Raw genomic sequence first — 20,369 nt, forward strand, 5'->3', positions numbered from 1 at the left:
TGCACCAGCCTCTTGCCTGCTCACTGTTGATCCCCTTCGTCTCTCCCCATCTCTCATCTAAATTCAGTGCACTAGAATTTCTAGGCCTAGGTATATTTGGGCCTTATTTAAGTAATTTTCTTTCTTCTGTTGTTGTAGTTTCTTGTTATATCTTTAAGAAATATCTTTTTCATCTTGAAGTTTAGGAAATTTCATAAAGACATAATCGGTGAATTGGAGAAAAAAACGGATCAAGATATGAAGTACATGAATGTAAGTACCTAATCTATTCAATTGGAACCGTTTACATAATTAATATCTAACTCATTGTGAACACTTGATCTTGCGCAACTAAACATTTTGTCAATCATGGAATTATACAGCTTGGAAACGGGCCCTTCAGGCAAGCCTGTCCATGCTGATCAAAGTGCCTACCTGAGCTAGTCTCGCTTGCCTGCAAATACCTCGAAACCTTTTCTGTCCATAAAACTGTCCAAATGTCTTTTTAAACATTATAAACATACCACCTCTGCAACTTCCTCTTGCAGTTCATTCCATACACACACCACCGTTCATGTGAAAAACCTGCCTGTCAGGTTCCCTGTTAATCTTTCCCCTCTCATCTTAAACCCGTGGCTTTAGTATTCGGCTCGCCTATCCTTGGAGACTGGCCATCCAGCTTATTTATGCCTCTCATGAATTTATAAACTTCTATAAGCATCCCCTCCTCCCTCACTTCCTTTACTCCAGGGAAAACAATCCCAGGCTTTCAGGGAACCATGTAGTTGTGCCCCGGGTGTCTCTGCCTACAACATTTCTCAGGGCCCTGCCATTGTGTAAGTTTGCCCTAATTTAAATTCCCAAATGCATGATTTTGCACGTTCAAGTTAAATGCCATTTGACATTTCTTTGCCCACTTTCCCAATTGATCTTGATCCTAGGCTAACTCGTTCTGGATCCCAAGTGATCTAACCTTTCTGACCGGTCTACCACGTGGGACCTTGACAATCAAATTTGTGACATGTTATTTCCTATGCACAAGGCAATGTCCCTAATAAGTCCTTGTTTTTTCCAATTGGACGTGGAGCTGACCTCTGAACATGCAGTTCCCTGGCTTGCCCTTAGAACTCTCAGGAAAATGTGATTCCTGTTTTGTTGTTGTCAGGGTATCATGGGCAGCAAGGATATGGAGGAAAGTGGTGGGTCAGCCATGATCTTAATGAATGGCTAAATAGACAAAAGGGCTAGATAGCATATTCATTTTTCCTATGTCTATTCCCATTACTACAACTATGACAGAAAAACAGTCTAAAACATACTTTAATAATATAAACCTTCAATCCATGTACCTATCTCAGAATATCCTCTTTAAAAAAGGAAGATACATCTGTTTATTGGAGTGCTACACAACTTAATTCTCAGATGTGATCATTTTATAAGAAAAACAAAGGGTAACAACAGCCAGGATCAGCAATAACTGTCTGGTTGAAATAAATGGAAGGGACTATCCCAACATTTAAGAAACAGTTAGACAGGTACATGAATAGGACATGTTTGGAAGTATATGGACCAAATGCTGGCAGGTGGGACTAGTGTAGCTGGTGTGGGCAAGTTGGGCCAAACAGGCCAGTTTCCACATTCTATCTTTCTATGACTCTAAGTGCTTATCTGAATTTAAGTTGGATGAATTAGGCCAGCATTGAGGTTAGAATCCCTGTAAGAACTTCAGCAGTTTTTAATTCTCTGCCAATGCCCTGCAAGATATTATAATAAATTGGCCATTCAAGGCATGCAGATTAATATGTTGAAATAATTTTCTTGCAGGCAACTCTTAAAAAATACCAAACAGAACACAGAACTAAATTAGATTCCCTGGAAAAGTCTCAAGCAGAACTCAAGAAACTTCGAAGGAAAAGTCAAGGAACGAAAAATGCTTACAAATATGAAAATAAAGAAATGGAGGTAGGTGTTAAGTCCATCATTGAATGTCTAACAAGAGATGCTCTCCCATCTTCATCCACGATTATTTAGAGTCTAATGTATTAACTTTCCTCTGTCTTGCTCCTTTCGTACATGACTAATACTGGTTTATTTCTAGGATGCACTTTGCCATTGTACAATCTTTAATTATGAATTGCATGTGATTTTCAGTCAGGGCAACAGTATGAACATTGAAAATAAGTATGCCCGACGTAAAGAAGCATGTGATGACCAAAATGTTGGAAAATGTATGGGGATCAAGTAAGGATGGTATCAGACTTGTTTGAGATTTAAACTAAAACTAAAATACATTTCTTGTGAATGGTGAAAATGGAAGAATGAAGAAGTGAAGAAGTGTTTCTCAGACACTGGATGAATAAAATTCTGTCATGTGAGGCGGATATGAATTGTGTTGTAGTGGTACAATGGAATTCTCACATTAGTCATCTGTGGTGCAAATAACAATAGGTTTGCTACCTGAAACCACAAGCCATCCGGAAGTGGCGGCGCTGGTGAACGGCTGCGGCTCGCCTGCAGTCCGTTTGTCTTTACTTTTTTGTGTTTTTTTTCGTTTTGTCTAGTTAAGTTTTTGGTTTTTAGGTTGTGTTTATGTGGGGGGGGGGGTTGAAACTGGGCTTGCTGTCTCTCCCTTCAGGGGAATGCGACTTTTTTGTCGTATCCCCCTTCTCTGCCTCCGTCTGCGCTGAGGCCTAATGGCGGAGCTGGCGACCTCGAGACTCCGGAGGCAGCCAGTCAGGACTCACCCTGGGCTTGCTCCCGTGAGGGCGGCCCAGCTCGGGGCTGGAACGGCGCTCCCGTGAGGGGCTGTGACGCTCCCGTGAGGGCGGCCTGGCGAGGGGCTGAGACTCTCCCGTGAGGGGCTGTGGCGCTCCCGTTGGAGCGGCCCATCCTGAGGGTGGAATGGCGCTCCCGTCGGAGCGGCCCAGCTCGAGGGTGGAATGGCGCTCCCGTCGGAGCGGCCCAGCTCGAGGGAGGAACGGCACTCACGTGAGGGCGATCCGGCTCGGGGCTGGAACGGTGCTCCGGTGGCTGGGACGGCGTTCTGGCGGCGGTGACCTGAGTCCTGGGTTCAGCCGCGGGCCAGCGGCTGCATCTGCTGGACTGGAGGGCGGCAGCTTCGACCACCCCGGGCCACGGTGTTTGAGCCAGCCCGTTTGCGGGGTTCGGTGAGCCGCGGGACTGTTTGTGCCATCGCCCGGTGGGGAATCGCCTCAGCGCAGAGGGAGAAGAGGAGGGAAGAGACTGCAGCCCTAAGATTTTTGCCTCCACCACAGTGAGGTGCTTGGAGGATACACTGTGGTGGATGTTAATTTGTGTTTAGTGTTGTTTATTATTGTATGATTGTATGTATGACTGCAGGCCTGCAGGCCTGCAGGCACGAAATTTCGTTCAGACCGTAAGGTCTGAATGACAATAAAGGAATTCAATTCAATTCAATCTGACACTATAGTATTGCAATTATTTATTGTAATCAAAGCAGTCTTTTCTTTGTAATCACTTTTCTGGCCACTCTCCTATGTTGATAAGCAGCTTTCTGAGTTAAACATAAAGCTAAATACTGCAAATCTGATATAATTAGAAATATTGGAAATTTTCAGACTAAGCAACAATCATTGAGGAAAGTAGATGGGATGTTTCATGTTCATGAGCCAGGCCTTTAAAGAATTTAGAAAGTTTCAATTAAATCTCTCATTCTTCTGAAATCTACATAATACAGAACTATTTGACCTTAATTCTCCTCTCAGTGACAAACCTGCCATTGCTCGAGCTAATCTATAGATTTTTTACTATATTCCATCAGAAATGACCTGGATAGGTAGAAAGAACACTAATTTAAAGTATGTCATAGAGTCATACAGCGTGGAAACAGGCCCTTCAGTCCAACTCACCCAAGCCAACCAACATGCCCCATCTACACTGGTCTCACCCATCTGTGTTTGGCCAATAAGCTTCTAAACCTATCCTGTCGATGTATCTGTCCAAATGTTTCTTAAATGTTGTGATAGTACCTGCATGTGTGATGGAAAACTTAGGAAGACAGTAACTCCTGAGGATAAATTAGAGCTCAAATGAGCTTTGACAGTGAAATGGGCAAACAGGTAGCAGATGCAATTTATTTTGAGTAAATTTGACATGATGCACTGTGGAAGAAAAAAAAAAGCAAGCATTCATGTGATGTCCTTTACACCATTTTCAGAAAATCCTAGGGGCTTGAACTTTTGAAATGTAATCAATGATGTGATTACATTTCAAAATCACTTATGATTCCTAAATGTTTCACAGTTTAGGGAAATATGACAGATAATTTGTAAACGGAAGCCTTGGCTATAACAGCTATTTAATGACTAGAAATTTATTTTAAAATTCACTGATTGAGGAGTATCTCCCTGCTGTTCAAAATGAGGTTATTTACATTATCCTGACAGCAGTTGAGCAACAATACTGCAGGACTCCCTAAGTGCTGTATTAAGGCAGCAGTTCGCTGGATTTAAGTTTGCATCCACGACCTTCTGATTTGGATGAGAAGTCTTCCACTAACCCACAGGTGGGCAGTATAATAATAGAAGGATCTGGAGTTGCATCTTCATGGTTCCAAATACCAGTCCAAATTGATAAGGCAATTGAATCTTATGAAGTACAGTTCTTGGCTTTGTAAATAGGGGACTGCAGATGCTGGTTTACAAACGACAGTGCTGGAGTAACTCAGCAGGCCAGGCAGCTTCTCTAGAGAGCATAGAAAGGTGACATTTGGAGCCGGGAGTGTTCTTTAACAGAACTTCAAAGTAGGCATTCTGAGGAGAACATCTTCAAAGTAGACATTTTTAGAAACATCACTGCCTCTATTTTCTCCTGAGATGCTGCCTGAGTTACTCCAGCACTCTGTTTTGTAAACCATCAACTGCAGTTTCTCGTTTCTACATTCCACTGTCCCACAGCAAAATCTCCTTAAGGTATGCCTACTTTGAAGAATTTCTCCTGAAGTGTCCTGTCCCAAAATGTCACCTATCCATATCCTCTTGAGATGATGCCTGACCCACTGAGCCACCCCAGCACTCGGTGCTCATTTGTAAATTGGGGGAATAAATCAAAGTAGTTGTGCACTACATTAATCACTAGCTAAGGCTCCATTGGACTACTGTGCATCATATCAGTGAAGGTCTAAAGAGTTGTCCAGCAATTTCTTCAATTACAAGACCTTCAATTACATGGTGAGATGGGAGAAATTGTAATTTTTCTCCTTAAAGTAGAGAAGATTATGGGGTTTCCAATTGAGGATTGTATTGACAGGGAGAAATGGGTTCCTCTGTGAGTTGATAACAAGATAAATGGTTTAAAGGTAAAATTATTTATTTAATTTCTCCATTTGGGATTGTTCTGATTTGTAGTGTACTATGTGAAAAATTGCAGAAACTTTCCTTTAACTCCCAAGTGAAATTTCCGAAATAAACTTCAACTAAATATACTTGCAGCGTTTGGGACAAAGCTTGTATATTGCATTAAAATGATTATTCAAAGAGCACAATAAATCAAATGTCATCCTCTTGGCCTGCAAGTTTCTAATGCTGTAATTATGCACATATTTTGTTCAGAATTTTTCTATAGTGCATTGTAATTATACATTGTAAATGAACATTGTCAACATGCAACTCTTTGTGAATAGCAACGTGTGAAATAACTTTTTTTTAATTCGGCCTCCAATATGTGTCATTGTGAAGTTTTCATTTAATGCTGTGCATTCAGTTTGCTTCCTTCCTAATCTATTTGAATATTTTTGATGACTACATAGAATGTAATTGTAATTGCCATTCATTCACATCCTACCTTTGTATCCAGATAGGCTTGCCAAATGCACAAGATCAATTTTAATATTTTTTACTTCCCCACCCATGAAACCCACAATTATGAGTATAGGCAAGGGTGGGGTAGTGATGATGTTGAAGGTGATTATTCAGGGTGTGATTGTCACTTTTGCAACCGCAGCTAGGGATGGGCGATAACTACCAGTAACGCCCACAACAGGAGAATAAGTAGAACAAAAACAAAGGGATACCAAGTATAGCTACTCTTTATTGAGACAGTGAGGATTGCACATCTTACCAAATTTATATAGCTTTTTGTTAAACATTTTTGACGCAATTTTATTGAGAAGTTTTTGCAGCTAGAACGGGAATGCTCAAATTTTCAATTCCATGAATGTTTCAAGCTGTTTTCTTTTAGTAAATGGTGTCTATTAAACTAAATGCAATTTGAGCACATTCAATATTATGTGTATACTTTTTTCTCTAGTATGAATGCTAAGACTGTCATTTTAAAATAGTCAAGTGACTTTATCCCTGGGCAGAAGCCCTACCGTTATGGCAAGACATAAAGTTAACTAATGCATATTGTTTCCAGATTACTATTGATTGAATTCTGCCCAGCTCTACGGATTTACTATTTGTATAGAGCAAGAGTTTGGATAGTACATTTAGGAGATGCATGGTGAACAATTTGTTTATTATTATGTAATCTTGCACCATGCTTGTATAATGTTTTTGATAATTAAGCACAATTTCAGCTTTTTAGAATTTTTAAGTTCATAACTTCGTATTGATCACATTTTGGTGAAGTGTAGCTTAATTTAAAAAATTTATGTATGAAACATGCCCATTTTATAAAGAGGGTGCAGATTTGCGTCACTGTCATCTATTTGTCCTTGAAGAGAAACCAAGAACTGGAAAGTGTGCACCTTGCCTACAAATTGGTTCTAATAATAGATCATAGATAGGAGTAACAGCCTAGAAATCATATCCAAATTAACGTGTGGAGGTATGGTAGAATTTTCACTGCTATTTTTCTGACATGTATGTATGACATGATAATCTTTCATGCATTAACAACAAAGTAAAAACATAATTGAGTAAAGCCACTAAATTATTGCTGTTCTGTTTATAACTGCAGATTAAATTGTCTTTATTCCTAATTAATTCCTATGCCTGAGAGAGCAATATTTTAATCTGAAATTGGCCTCTGATTATCCCTCATGATCCCTCGTGTTTTCACACGGTTCCATTTTCAATAGCCAGTTTGGGGGTATTTTTAAATTTAGATTAGTTTAGAGATACAGTGCGGAAACAGGGCTTTCGGCCCACTGAGTCCGCACAGATCCCCGTACATTAACACTATCCTACACTGGGGACAATTTACACCCATACCAAGTCAATTTATCTACAAACCTGTATGTCTTTGGAGTGTGGGAGGAAACCGAAGATTTCGGAGAAAACCCACGCACTCACGGGGAGAACGCACAAACTTCTTACAGACAGCACTCTTAGTCGGGATCGAACCAGGGTCTCCGGCGCTGCAAGCGCTGTAAGGCAGCAACTCTACCGCTAAGCCACCGTGCCACCGGCAAAATCTTTGGCTTCTGAAATATAGCCCAATATTGGAAATATTTTTTTTTTAAATTTGACTATTCAGAGTACTGTTTTAGAAACAAATAAACTTGCATTAAAAGTAGTTCTGATATAATAAATGTGGCAATAAATCTAAGTACTTGATTTTGGGAGAAACCAGGAAGGAATAATTGTGATCTGGTAGAAATTGCTATATACTTTATGAAGGAACAGATTGACATTTGGATCTTTTCCTTCCAGTTTCTAGCAACTATCAGTACGAGGGAAAGCGACATTCAGAGGTTCATCACTGATGGCTGCAAAGAGGCATTACTTGAAGAAAAAAGACGGTTCTGCTTCCTAGTGGACAAGCATTGCATTTTTTCCCAAGACCTAAGCAATTACCATGAAAAGGTCTGTATATAAATAATTGTGAAACAATTGAATTTTTCTGTGTTAATATGTATTGGAAAGCATTAAAATTATGTTCAAAATTTGAACCATTATTACTGTAAGGAACTGATAATAGCCATAATTCATGTTTTCTTCTGCACTATTGTTGGATTGAGAGCCAATATATGTGGTTGCAAATGTCATTTCCAGTGAGATGAGATTCTGCGATAGGTGCAGGAGTAGGCCATTCGGCTCTTCGAGCCAGCACCGCCATTCAATATGATCATGGCTGATCATCCCCAATCTGTACCCCGTTCCTGCCTTTTCCCCATATCCCCTAACTCCGCTATTTTTAAGAGCCCTATCTAGCTCTCTCTTGAAAGCATCCAGAGAACCTGCCTCCACCGCCCTCTGAGGCAGAGAATTCCACAGACTCTGTGAGAAAAAGATCGGTAGCTGATAAGATCGGTAGCTGACCAGGAGAGCATTCGAAGTAAGTCTAGAATTGTGGATGGCACAGTAACATACCCGATAGAGCTGCTGCATCACAGCGCCAGAGACATGGGTTCAATCCTGTCCTCGAGTCATGTCTGTATGGAGTTTGGACTTTGTGACTGCGTGCGTTTCCTCCGGGTGCTCCAGTTTTCTCCCACAAGCCAAAGACATGCGGGTTTGTAGGTTAATTGGCACACAACAAAAGCTTTACACTGTACATTTGACGATAAAATAAACTGAACTGTAAAATATCCCTTAATGTATAGGGAATGGATGAAAAAAGTGGGATAACGTAGAACTAGTCTGATTGGGTAATTGGTTGTCTGCATGGACTCGGTCAGCCGAAGGGCCTGCTTCCATGCTAATTCTAAACTAAACTAACAAAGTGAGATTTTCAGCAATAGATGACCTATGATAGAATCGGAGTCCAAACATTATGGAGGTGGAAATTAGTCTGGTATTCAAGCAAGTGCGTGGTTGAGATATCATTTTGCATCAAACACGAAACGCTAATATGCCAGCAATCTGGTTCGGCTTCAGACAATAACTAGGGATGGAAATGGTGACAAGGGAACGGAGTTTATGCCGTGAAGCGCAGGCTAAGAAATGGTAATTATTAAAATGCATAGGTGTAGAATGTGGCACTGCACTAATTATAAACTAACCCATCCTTTCCTTGTACTCTGAGGTACTTTTATGAAAATGAAATGATAATTTCCATCTAATGACCATTATATAATGTTTTCACTTAGGCCAATGGACTTCTTCGTGCCAAAATAAATATTTGGCAGGATAAGTGCTTGGATGCCACAAACGTGCCGGAGTTCTTGAATGAAGATGATAACAGCTTCCCATCATATCCATCCAAAACTCCTCAACCTTCTCCAATGATAGGAAGATACTCTGTGAGTAGCTGACTTTGGCAAGAGAGGAGGGAAATGTTTATTAAAATATCTTTGTTATACATGTAATTATAAAATCCCAAATAACAGTATATTTTCTATATTTTATTTTTATCCTTTAGAATTAGGAGTAAATGTGGAATTGTAGGACAGGCTCAAAGGGTTTTATGTTCCATTTGGCTAGTTCAAAATGAGACAGACAGAAAAAAGGAAATTTCAAAGAAGGATGAAGAAGGGTCCTGACCTGAAACATTGCTTATTCATGTCCTTTGTAGTCTAAACTACAAACCAGTTAGCTTAACATCTGCCACAGAAATAAGTTAGATGTTGTTATTGAATACATTATAGTCGAACACTGAGAAAAGTTGAAGGTAAGGTTTTGTGAAAGAAAAATCATGCTTTCCCATCTTTTTGAGTTCTTCATGCATTATGATAAAAAATGGTTGTAAGCGAGTGAGCTAAGTGGGCTTCATAGACTAGCTAGTCCTGTTCTTGCCCAGTATCCCCACAGGTACTTTCTAGGATAGATATTAACAGGGGAATCATAATTATCTTTTCTCTTTTGGTGAAGGTGATTATTTTATTCTGACTGCATGAAATGAGTAAAACATTATTTCCTCCACTTGCAAATAATGTAATAATCATGGAAAAGTTATTATCTTTATTTGTTTAACGTCTTAGAATTGTGTAAAGATACAATTTGTGGGACAGAGCTTAAGGAAGACATAATTTCCTGATTTCCAAATGCGATTCAAAGCTCTGTTTTGGATGATGTTAAAAATAGCTTCTGAATTCTCTGAACACTGAGTAATTCCGAGTAGAAAACTCCATCCACCATACAGAACTTAAAATAAATGTCTTTATCCGTAGGATCTTTAAACATTTTATTTTGCTTGTTCAAAACAATTAAATCTTCAGGCATACATAGCTAGTTAATAACTGTTTCCTGTAATTAGGGCTGGTTACTTTCAATAACGTCAAATTCTCATGGGAAATTCTTAGTTCAAAATAAATATTTGACCAAACATTTCTAGTTAATGCTACAAATCACAATGGTGTGATGGTGCTTTACAATTCAAGACCTGCGAAAGAGACAGTGGGGTTATAGATAGAAAAGAAGATTGATTTTCAAATAATTAGTTGCACAGTTTAAAACAAATTCCAGTGAAACTTTAGTTGCTATGAAATTCTGTAGGATTTTAAAACCAATTGGAAAATAGAAGAAGAGAATTTCTTTAGGCAAAAGCATATTTTTGTGATTGTGTACATTTGGCAAAACAAATCGGTGTCTTGTTTGTTTTTCATTCTGGTATTTCTGTGGTACAGATCATGCTCACCCCTCACTATTAAACTTTACAGAAGGCTTCCTTAAATTTAATTACACTTTATTCTCTAAACAAATCCTGGGGCCTAATGAGGCAGGCACTAATCCTAAGGAGTGATGTTAGCGCATTAATACTAAATTATCGTGTTCTTGTTAGTTTCTAATAATACCATTATTTATATTCCCAGTTATTAATGTAGTACAGATGGGTCTTGTTATCATGGTCAGATGTCACTATAATAAAATAAACTTTAACATGCATAATGTCTAAGTAAAGGTGACCAAGCTCCCATCTTTTAACAAGATGTTTATCAGGCCCTTGTTCTTTAACATGTGTAGAAGAAAGAAATGCCCCAACCAGAAATGTTTTCATGAAGATATACCAAACTATTTTAAGTAAGCAAGAAAATAATGATAATGGTTTTCCAGGTACATGATCCTACATTACAGAACAATATAAAAATACCACCAGCTCCTCCTGGAAGAATTCAGAAAAGTCCTCTGCCAGATATGTTCAACCACCCAAATGCACAGCGCATAGCCTCGATTGAGAGAAACACCGAATCCACAGGTAAGGAGTGGAATCTAATAAATACCCCCTTAGTACCAGTAGAATCTAAGCAAGCTTGTCTACTTGATCCATTATTAATGTGACCTGTGCATTTCCATGCAAACCTGTACATCAACCATTGATTACCAATCTCTAATTATCAGTGAGAGATTTGTTGATCTTGAGGGATTGAATATGTGCTGGTTCAATCTGCATAATGATTGTTGAGTTTATTTTACAATTTACCTGTATTACATCAATACTAGAAAATTGACACAAAAAGCTGTAGTGACAGCAGGTCAGGTGACATCTCGGAAACTCATTTTCAAACATTCCGACATTCTGACGCTTAAAGGTCACCTATTCCTTTTCTGCAGAGATGCTGCCTAACCGGCTGAGTTACTCCTGCTTTTTGTGTCTACGGTATAAACCAGCATCTGCAGTTCCTTCCTACACATTACATCATACAAGATTATTTCAATTGGTATTAAGTGAAGCAAGATTACCTCTCGGGGGTGATCATTTGCTTAACATTTGTTTTTAAAGTAAATCTTGCAGTTTTGGATAACTGGAGATGTTAATATTCTGCTGGATGGAATCACAGTTAGTTTCTTTATGATTTTGGAGCAGTGGATTTCATTTGCAGGAAGTTAGCTCAGTGACTTCTAGTGTATATGTTGACGAACATATAAGATAAAACTTCCTCGTGCTGGAAAATGAAATTAAAGTATACCGTACTGTTTACTAAGACATCTTAAAACTCTTGAACTATCTGAAATGAAATTTGGCTTATTTGTTTCATTCTACAAAGTAATTGCACAGAAAAGTTTAAGGTATAACTTAAGGATTGGGAATTCTTACTTTTCATTTTCTTTAAAAAAAATATTATAAAACTTTTAATTTCAAGCCAAGTGAACATGTTACATAAATTCATTCTGCCGCTTTTAACTAACTTGTTATGTTAGAGTTTGTAATTGCCCTGAATTGAATTATAGTTGAATAATTGAATTTGTTGCAATGATATGATATCGGTATTAAAAAGATCTTGCAGTAATGAATTTAATGTACTTTTTCTACAGAGGATATCGGTCTATCAAGATCCATTTCTGTTGCAACTGGACTGAACATGGTTCAAAGGCCAAAAGTGAAAAGCATTTTTCCACACACTGCAGGAAATAACAAGAATATGTTGAGCTTTTCAGAAGGGGATGTACTAACACTTCTAATACCAGAAGAAAAGGATGGCTGGCTGTATGGAGAAGATGATATAACCAAACTGTAAGTTCTCATTTGCCTTAAATCATTACAACATAAGAATTATTATATTGGTAATGCATTAAAAATATAGTAGAAGAACATTCAACAGTTAGCTACGAACTGCTGGGGTAACTCAGCGGGTCAAGCAGCATCTCGGGAGAACATGGATAGGTGTATTTTTGGGTAGGAACTCTTCCTCTGTCTGAGGAAGGGTCCTGACTTGAAATGTCTTACATCCACATTCTCCAGAGATGCTGCCTGACCTGCGAAATTACTCCAGCACTATGTCCTTTTGTGTAAGCCAGCATCTGCAGTTCCTCGTTTCGACACTAAACAGACATTGATTCACTCCTCAATGAGCTTGACTGCATTTTGTAACCTGCCATCTCTCTTTTGAACTGACACTGTGCAAAGAACATTTTATCAACTTCAATCCCATTCCCACCCCAACAGATAGGCCCCTAACAGAGAGAGTTTATAGCCAATACAGTTGGACCTTTCCTGTATCTTAAATTTCCATTCAGGCATGTAGGACTTGAGACACGAGAGATCCTTCTCCCTAAACACAATCCAACAGAACCTAAATTGACTGGAGATGCAGTTTGTGCCATAATTGCTATTGTTTCTTGATCATGGTGAAAATTTAGTCCTATTGTGACTAATTCTGGACTAAAGCAAAAATGAACATTGTACAAATAGGATAAAAGTGGGGATTGTATTGTTTAATCTTTCTGGAAGCTTAGGTTCATGTAAAATGGCTTGTTTCATAGCAACTCTCATTCATGTATTACCAAGATTAAAAAACGAAAGACTTGCATTTATTGTGGTTACAAGTTCTCTTTAATACTTTACAGTTAACCTTTAGATGGTAACTATTCTAAAGTGAGAAACATGGTGGCCAGTTTGCACATAACAGATGCTTCAAGCTCCAATAAACATAATCTGTTTTTTTGATGTTGATAGGTTTGAATGAATAATTGCTATATTGGATGGTTAGGACCATAAATGTAAAACCGTGGAAATGGGTTCATGATGTTTATTTATACAAAATAAATTTTCTTTATTTAAAACTAGTATAGCAATGTTTGATTTTAATCTACTCATGGAGATTTTTTTCAATTCAGTCTTGTGAATTTGTGTAGCAAGGCATCTGTAGGAGCAAACTAGTAATATCCAAGATTCCCTGCCAATTTGGTGTCTGAGTTAAATTATTCTAATTTGCTTGGTCAATAGAGTGACAATTTTTCCTTAATAAATATACATGAAAGTATCTCTATGAATTGTTAACTTTTTTTTCTCTCTCCACACATCCTGTCTGATCCACATTCAAGTAGAAACTGCAGTATTATCTACACAATTCAACATTTTTTTTCTTTCCTTTGTTATCCTTCACGTCCTTCTTAAATCTGGACTGATCAACCATAACTAACTAGTGTTCACCACCCTCTCTCAAATGGCAGCACTTACCTTTTCAGTATTCAGTTTGGTGGTCTATGGGTTATCATAAAACTTTTTTTCCCTCTTGTCGTCTTTCGGTTTCATACAATTTATAACATGTTTGATTTCCATTTCTTCCTGTTCCTAATGAAAGGTCATCAATCTAAAATGTTAACTGTTTCTTTCTCCATGGATGCTGCATGAGCTACTGAATATTTCCAGCATTTTTCTGCTTTTATTTCAGATTTGCAGCTGCTGTATTTTCATTTAGCTTTTCAGTTGTTCAAAGTGTTTTAGTGGAGTAGTTCACAAAGCATACAGTTTAATAATTTGTTTACAATTTTTAATGTATTATAAATCAAGAAAAGGTTGATCTGCATTAATATGTTAACTTAAGATTTCACAGGCTATAAAGATACAATTGGAGTTTTTCCATATGAACTGTCATTAGGAAATGTTCCTGTAACGTTATGGCGGCGCAGTGTAGGGTTACTGCTCTAAAGCACCAGGGACCCAGGTTCGATTCAGACATTGGGTACTATGTGTGGAGTTTGTATATTCTCCCTGTGACCGTGTGGATTTCCTCGGGGGGAGAGGGGTGGGGGAGAAAGGCATACAGGATTATAGGTTAGACATAAAGAACTGCAGATGCTGGATAATGAAAAAAGACAAATGCTGAAGTAACTCAGTGGGTCAGGCAGCATCTGTGGAGAACATGGATAGGTGACGTTTCGGGTAATTTGCCTCTGTAAATTGCCCCTGGTGTGCAAGGAGTTGTTGGAAAAAGGTGGGTAACATAGAACTAGTGTGAACAGGTAAATGATAGTCGACGTGAACTCGGTTGACCCAAGAGCCTGTTTCCATGCAGTATCTCTAAACTAAACTTCCAGCAGAAGTTAGAAAACAATGTAAAGCCCACACTGTAAGACTTAAGCAATAGGCTCCGCAACAGTGTTTGTGTTTATATCAACTTAGTCATTAATGTACTGTGGTGAAATATGAACAGAAAGTGCATGAACAATTTATAACTATGACTTCTTGTGCTTAATGAGAGAGAGTGCAATTTATTATGCATGATGTCCAGTAGACTTAGGTGAAAGTCATATTCCTGTTATATAACTACAAATCTTTTTGTCATGTCAAAAGATATTGAATGGTCTTCATTGATGGTCTTCATAGTCTATTTGAAGGATCCTCTTGCACAGGAAGCTAGAAATTTAGTAAATTCTTCCTCTAAATCCATTGAACTACTTTAACAATGACAGCTAATTTTAGATCCACATTCAGTGAAAAATAAATGTGAAGATTTAGTGCAGGTCAAATTTTAAGACTAGCTCAGACTTGGAATGTTGTAAATACATGGGATTTCAAAAAAAATGCTGTTCTTGAAGATGTTCATTTAAAAGGGTTTAATTACAATATTTTTTATTCCTTCTGAACAGGAGAGGTTGGTTTCCGACTTCCTACACCAGGCCAATAGAACAAGCTCCAGATATGTCACCTGCACTCAGGTAATACATGTTAAAGGAAACGTAGTATTAGAAACCTTTCGTGTTAGGAAAAAAAATCTCACAATTTTCTTTTATATAAGTATAAATTTCTACTTCCAGTTTTAAGCAACTGCAGAAAGTATTTATTTCACAACTTGTTAGTCATTTAATGCTTGCATATCTTAGAACTTAGAAAGGTAATTTTTCTGGTATGCATCAACAAATAAGTCAATATTATTTTGGATCTCTGCTTAGGATTATGTGTGTGCAAACATCATCTGCGTACCACAGTTCAATAGTTAAAGTTGTAGTGGTATTAGTTCTGGAGTGGAGGTAACATGGGTTGAACAATTCCCCTTTTTTCCCCTGTAGATTGGCTCCTAAGAACATAAGAAACAGGAGTAGGCCATTTGGCCCTTCCAGCCTTCTCTGCTATTCACCAAGGTTGTGTCTAATCTTCTATTTCATCACTATTTTCCTGCACTGTCCCTGTATCCTTTGATTTCTCAAATATCTTGAATAAACTCAGTCAACTGAGCCTCCACTGCCCTCCGCGCTGGAGAATCCCAAATATTCACCACACTGTGTGAAGAAATTTCTCTTTGTCTTGCGACGGGCTTCGAGTTTCTAAAAATAATGTTTCTTGGCAGCTCTTCACATCTTCTGTGCAAACTGACATAAGTATTACAATTGTATCAACTTTAAGATTCAAGCTTGCAGGAAATGTATACAGTTTTTTTCTACAGAATTTTAGTAAAACTACAATAATTTTAATTGCAATTGAATGCAGAAGGCCTTCTCCGGAATTAACAGTTCTGCTGCTCTTTTAATTCTATGATTTCTCGCTATTCCAAACTCCAGTTCATAATCATGAATCAGCAGTTTGTAATAAATACTTTAAGGCAGAATTGAATCACACCTAATTTAGGTGGAGAAGGCAAATGTTTGGAGAAGTTTTACAGACTTGATTAACATAAAGATGGAAATGCCTTCATTTTGAAGGAGCAATGTAGTTTATCCATATCTCAAAATATCCTATGAAATAGTATTCTGAGTCGCCTGGCTCAGAAAATGCATCCAACAGATCTGTCTCTGCTGATAGTCAGTAATCCCTAAATGAGATGGACACTCTTTTTATTTGTGTCTTGACTATTATACTTCAAAGAGTTGAAGCCTTTGACCATATTTACTATGTACTGTGACAATCCGACGTAGTAATTATAGTTGGGTGGGGCAGAGAACTGAGTCGCCATCTGGATCTGCAATCCCAACCTTCAGTGGGAGTTGTCAGACAACGTTATGCAAGGAAGAGGCACAGGCAACTGCTGATGTTGGAATCTTGGACAAAACACAAAGTTCTGGAGGAACTCAAGTCAGGCAGCATCTCTGTGAGGGGTGGGGGAAGCTGGAAAACTGGTGGGGATGGTACAAAGCGTGGCAAGTGATAGATGGATACAGGTGAGGAGGAAGGTTGATAGGCCTTTTGCCAAGTAATAGAACAAAAGGGTGTTGGATAAGGAGAGGAGGATGAATGAAATGCAAAGCCAGAAGGTGGTATTTGGGTAGAAGGGGAACGGAAAGGGGGGGGGGGGGATAAAATAAAAATGAGGGACTCTGATATGGGAGATGAGTGTACGAAGGAGGGGGAAGGAGTAGAGCGACTGGGGTGGGGTAGTGGAAAAAATGGGTGCACAGTGGGGTGCGGAGGAACTGGAAAGAGAGATGTGGTAGGTGGGGTATTATTTAATACTGGAGAATTCAATATTCATACCATTGGGTTGTAAGCTTTCCATGTGGAATATAAGGCGCTGTCTTTCTTGATAGAGGGCACTCTTTCATATTGCAAAACATTTTCAATTTTTAAGGTCAAAATTGCTTTTGATGATAAAGCCTGTGCAGAATGCTTCTCTTGAGGCTTATAATTCAATAATAAAAATGTTAAGTGATTGTATAATCCTTGACAAGAAATTATGTCATTTTTGTCTAAACCTGCAATTTTCATTTAAAATCAATCAATATAAAGGTTAATGTATATAAATTATTTTATACAAATTCTTCCCATTTCATTTGAGGTCTGTCGTATCAATTAACCTGTTCCTGAAATGATGTTATCATACCCAATGATTTGTGTTAAGTAAGCATCTATTACATTTAATTGTGGTAAAATCCAGCACTTCCACTTTGCTGCATGTAAATAATGAATTCAAGATCACTATAGTACAGAATGTTACAACAAGTGCATTAATATATTTTAAGGGTATCAGAAATATCTTCCAAGAACAATTGATATAGCTATTCGAAATGAAATCTCAAATATAGAGAGATCAGCAAAACGTTACTGCCCCAACACGCAGGAATTTAAATTAAGAAAACTGGGTGGGTTTTTCAGCTGAAGGAATTAAGAACAAGTGACCATTGATCCAAGTGCAGTGGAGGATGTTTGCCATTAGTTTTGTCTTGTGAGTAGATGGGTATTTTAATGCAGCTTTTGAATCCTTCATATTATATGCCCCCAACCAGAATCTTTTTTATTTAAAAAAACCCATCATGCCAATCAGTTTAAATCTATGCCATCTGGTATTTGAAATTATAGTCACGTAAAGAAAAAGAAAAACATTGATTTCAATAGTGCCATTCTAGTCGCTTTCAGAATGGTTCAAAGTGCTTTACAGTTTATGAGCATGCTGCTCATTTGAAGTGTTTTCATTCCTGTAATATTGGAATGCAGCTGCCAACTATATCACAAATTTCCTCAAACTGGTGTGATATTCACCAAATATATATTAATAACTGTGAACTGAGCAATTCTCTCCAGGACCCAAGGATAGATTCTTTGTTCTAAATCGTACCAGAGAGGCTAGTTAAACCTCGGTTTAATAATGCATCTAAGGGGTGGCATGTTCAACAGTGCAGCACTCATTTCACACCTGATTAACCTATTAACTGGACTGAGATCCCTGAGAATGCAGCCAACCAAGCAATTTTGACAGCTGCACCCCATCAATAATGACTAGTGTATTTATATTGACAATTTCAGCCAGTACAGGTGCACCCCCGATTTTCCGGCACCCTTGGTTTCAGAGCCTTGCTATATTATCTGTTTTACCCGACCAACAGAAGTTGCGTAATAATTTTACACCAATACACCTCTGACCCACTAATTATATCCTTCCCGTGTCTATAATGCACTGTGGACTGCTGGGAGCTTAAGTAAAACAAATATTAAATATAAATTTATTTTACAGCAAAACTTACATTTCTTGCATGGGCAGTTAATAAGCTGCCCTCGGAAGTGCAATAAGCGTCGGATCAGCAGTAGCTCACGGGTCCGAGGTGCTGCTACCCGGCAGGCCTACCAGGCCGACCCCCACCTGCCCAAGATTTGCTGAATCTGCTGTAAATGCGATAGGGCAGATGTTCAAACTCCAAGCAGATGGCACTAGAGATCAGGATTGAATCTGAGTTACTCGAGTTGTTAAGCAGCAGGTCTCCAACCACTTGCTGCCCATACCTAGAGACGAAGCTATGAAGCCTATGCTTCCACTCAGTATGTGAAGGCATATGTATGAAGTATTCTGTGGGGCAATTGCATTACTTGTATACATGCTTTCTGAGCTTCAAAGCAGGAGTAGCAGTATCGACAAATTCTAAAGCAACTTCTCTGAAACAACAATTTGCAAGGAGTCATACTAAAATTGTCATACTAAAATTGTCAAACTTCCTGTATTCTTTCAATTGTGCATTCCGGTTAAACTGATTCCAACTCTTCAAGTAAATCCTCAAGCAAACTTAGATGGTATAAACAATGTTGGAATTTTTTGAAACAACATTGTTTGCATGCTAAAGCAATGAATTAAGTAACTTAAAACTGCAGTTGATGCTACTGAAAAATTGGGCTTTCCTTCAAGTTTTGCGGTATTTGGAATAATCTTTAGAAACACGACCTTTTAGAGTAGAATCATTTTATAAAGACCAGATAAAAAGGACCATGAATTTTACAAAAGTCTTGTAACTAGTTGTAATGTTATTTAAGCTGATTTAATCTTACAGTAGGCTCTGCTTCTTATTGGCTAGCAGAGCCACAGTGCTTTCTATAATACAGTGAGGAACAAAACACATTATTTTTGATGGATGTGATGTGCAAACTCTGATTGCTGTCCACCGTGTTCCTATGGCATTCTACTGTGCATGAGTTTAAATCACAAATTATAGAGGGCATTTGGCTATTAGGCAGGCTATTTTGGAAAATAAATCTAGTTATCCCCCCTCCTATGTTTCTCCCCCCTCCCCCCACATAGCTCTGCATTTTTCCCCTATTGAGTATTCAATTTAATGCTGTTGAATGTTGACACTTTCTCCATTGTCCTTATAAAGTAATATATTCCAGATCACAAATTTACATTCTTAAAAACAAATTCCCTTTTTTCTCTACCTTCCTCTGCCCCCAAGTTATCTATCCTATTTGTGTCTCCCCTTCAAATCTGCTCATAATTTTAAGTATTTTTATTAAATCTCTCCTAAGCCCCCTCTACTTTCAAACCAGCTTTCCTCATTTATTCACACAACAGAAGTCCCTGATTCCAACTAATTATCTATATGAGGCAGTTATTGATTCACAATAATTACTGTGTAGTTGTCATCACTGACGGTTCTCTGTCACTTGTATTTATTTTTCCTTTGAGACTATTTAAAATTTCAGAATGGAATTTTCTAAATGTGATGGATTGATCTCCATGTCAAATTGAAAATTTTATTTTTTGGTGCCTTATTTTCTGGGTTTCATCCATTTCCTGGAGGGGTAAACTTTCATTATCCAGGGAGAAACAGCTCTTTAATTTTCATAATGTGTCAACCTACCTTGGGGATTTGAACATGAGGCAAGATTTTATTTTGTAAATCACTTGTATTCAGTGACCAAGGTTTGTAATGCAAACATGGATTCAGGATTTCATGGAAGTGTTGCACAGTGGTTGAAGTTGCTATGTTTTTTATTTCACTCTGGTCAGTTAAGTTCATAAATATCTTGCATTTTTATGGCTGCCATGAGGTTGACTATCACATAATAGACTTCTGATATCTATTTTAAAAGTAGTCAAAGTAATATTCTCTTGTGGCCATAAATCATTTGGTCTAATTGTACCTCATAATAATGTAATTTGGAATTTG

The 20,369-nt window shown here is 38.1% G+C and overlaps 1 protein-coding gene across 2 annotated transcripts in view; it reads left to right on the forward strand.

The window, feature by feature from the left end:
- The window catches only part of baiap2l1 (BAR/IMD domain containing adaptor protein 2 like 1), a 99,642-nt gene that overhangs the window by 56,830 nt on the left and 22,443 nt on the right, over positions 1-20,369 (forward strand). For both annotated transcript variants that reach the window (XM_033040555.1, XM_033040556.1), the window contains exons 5-11: positions 181-252; positions 1,804-1,941; positions 7,617-7,769; positions 8,996-9,148; positions 10,899-11,040; positions 12,099-12,297; positions 15,156-15,224. In XM_033040555.1, the coding sequence (XP_032896446.1) occupies positions 181-252; positions 1,804-1,941; positions 7,617-7,769; positions 8,996-9,148; positions 10,899-11,040; positions 12,099-12,297; positions 15,156-15,224 (926 nt within the window). The remainder of the gene's footprint in view (positions 1-180; positions 253-1,803; positions 1,942-7,616; positions 7,770-8,995; positions 9,149-10,898; positions 11,041-12,098; positions 12,298-15,155; positions 15,225-20,369) is intronic.

The sequence above is a fragment of the Amblyraja radiata genome, chromosome 22 (assembly GCF_010909765.2).
Source record: "Amblyraja radiata isolate CabotCenter1 chromosome 22, sAmbRad1.1.pri, whole genome shotgun sequence".
In the NCBI taxonomy this organism is placed as follows: Eukaryota; Metazoa; Chordata; class Chondrichthyes; order Rajiformes; family Rajidae; genus Amblyraja; species Amblyraja radiata.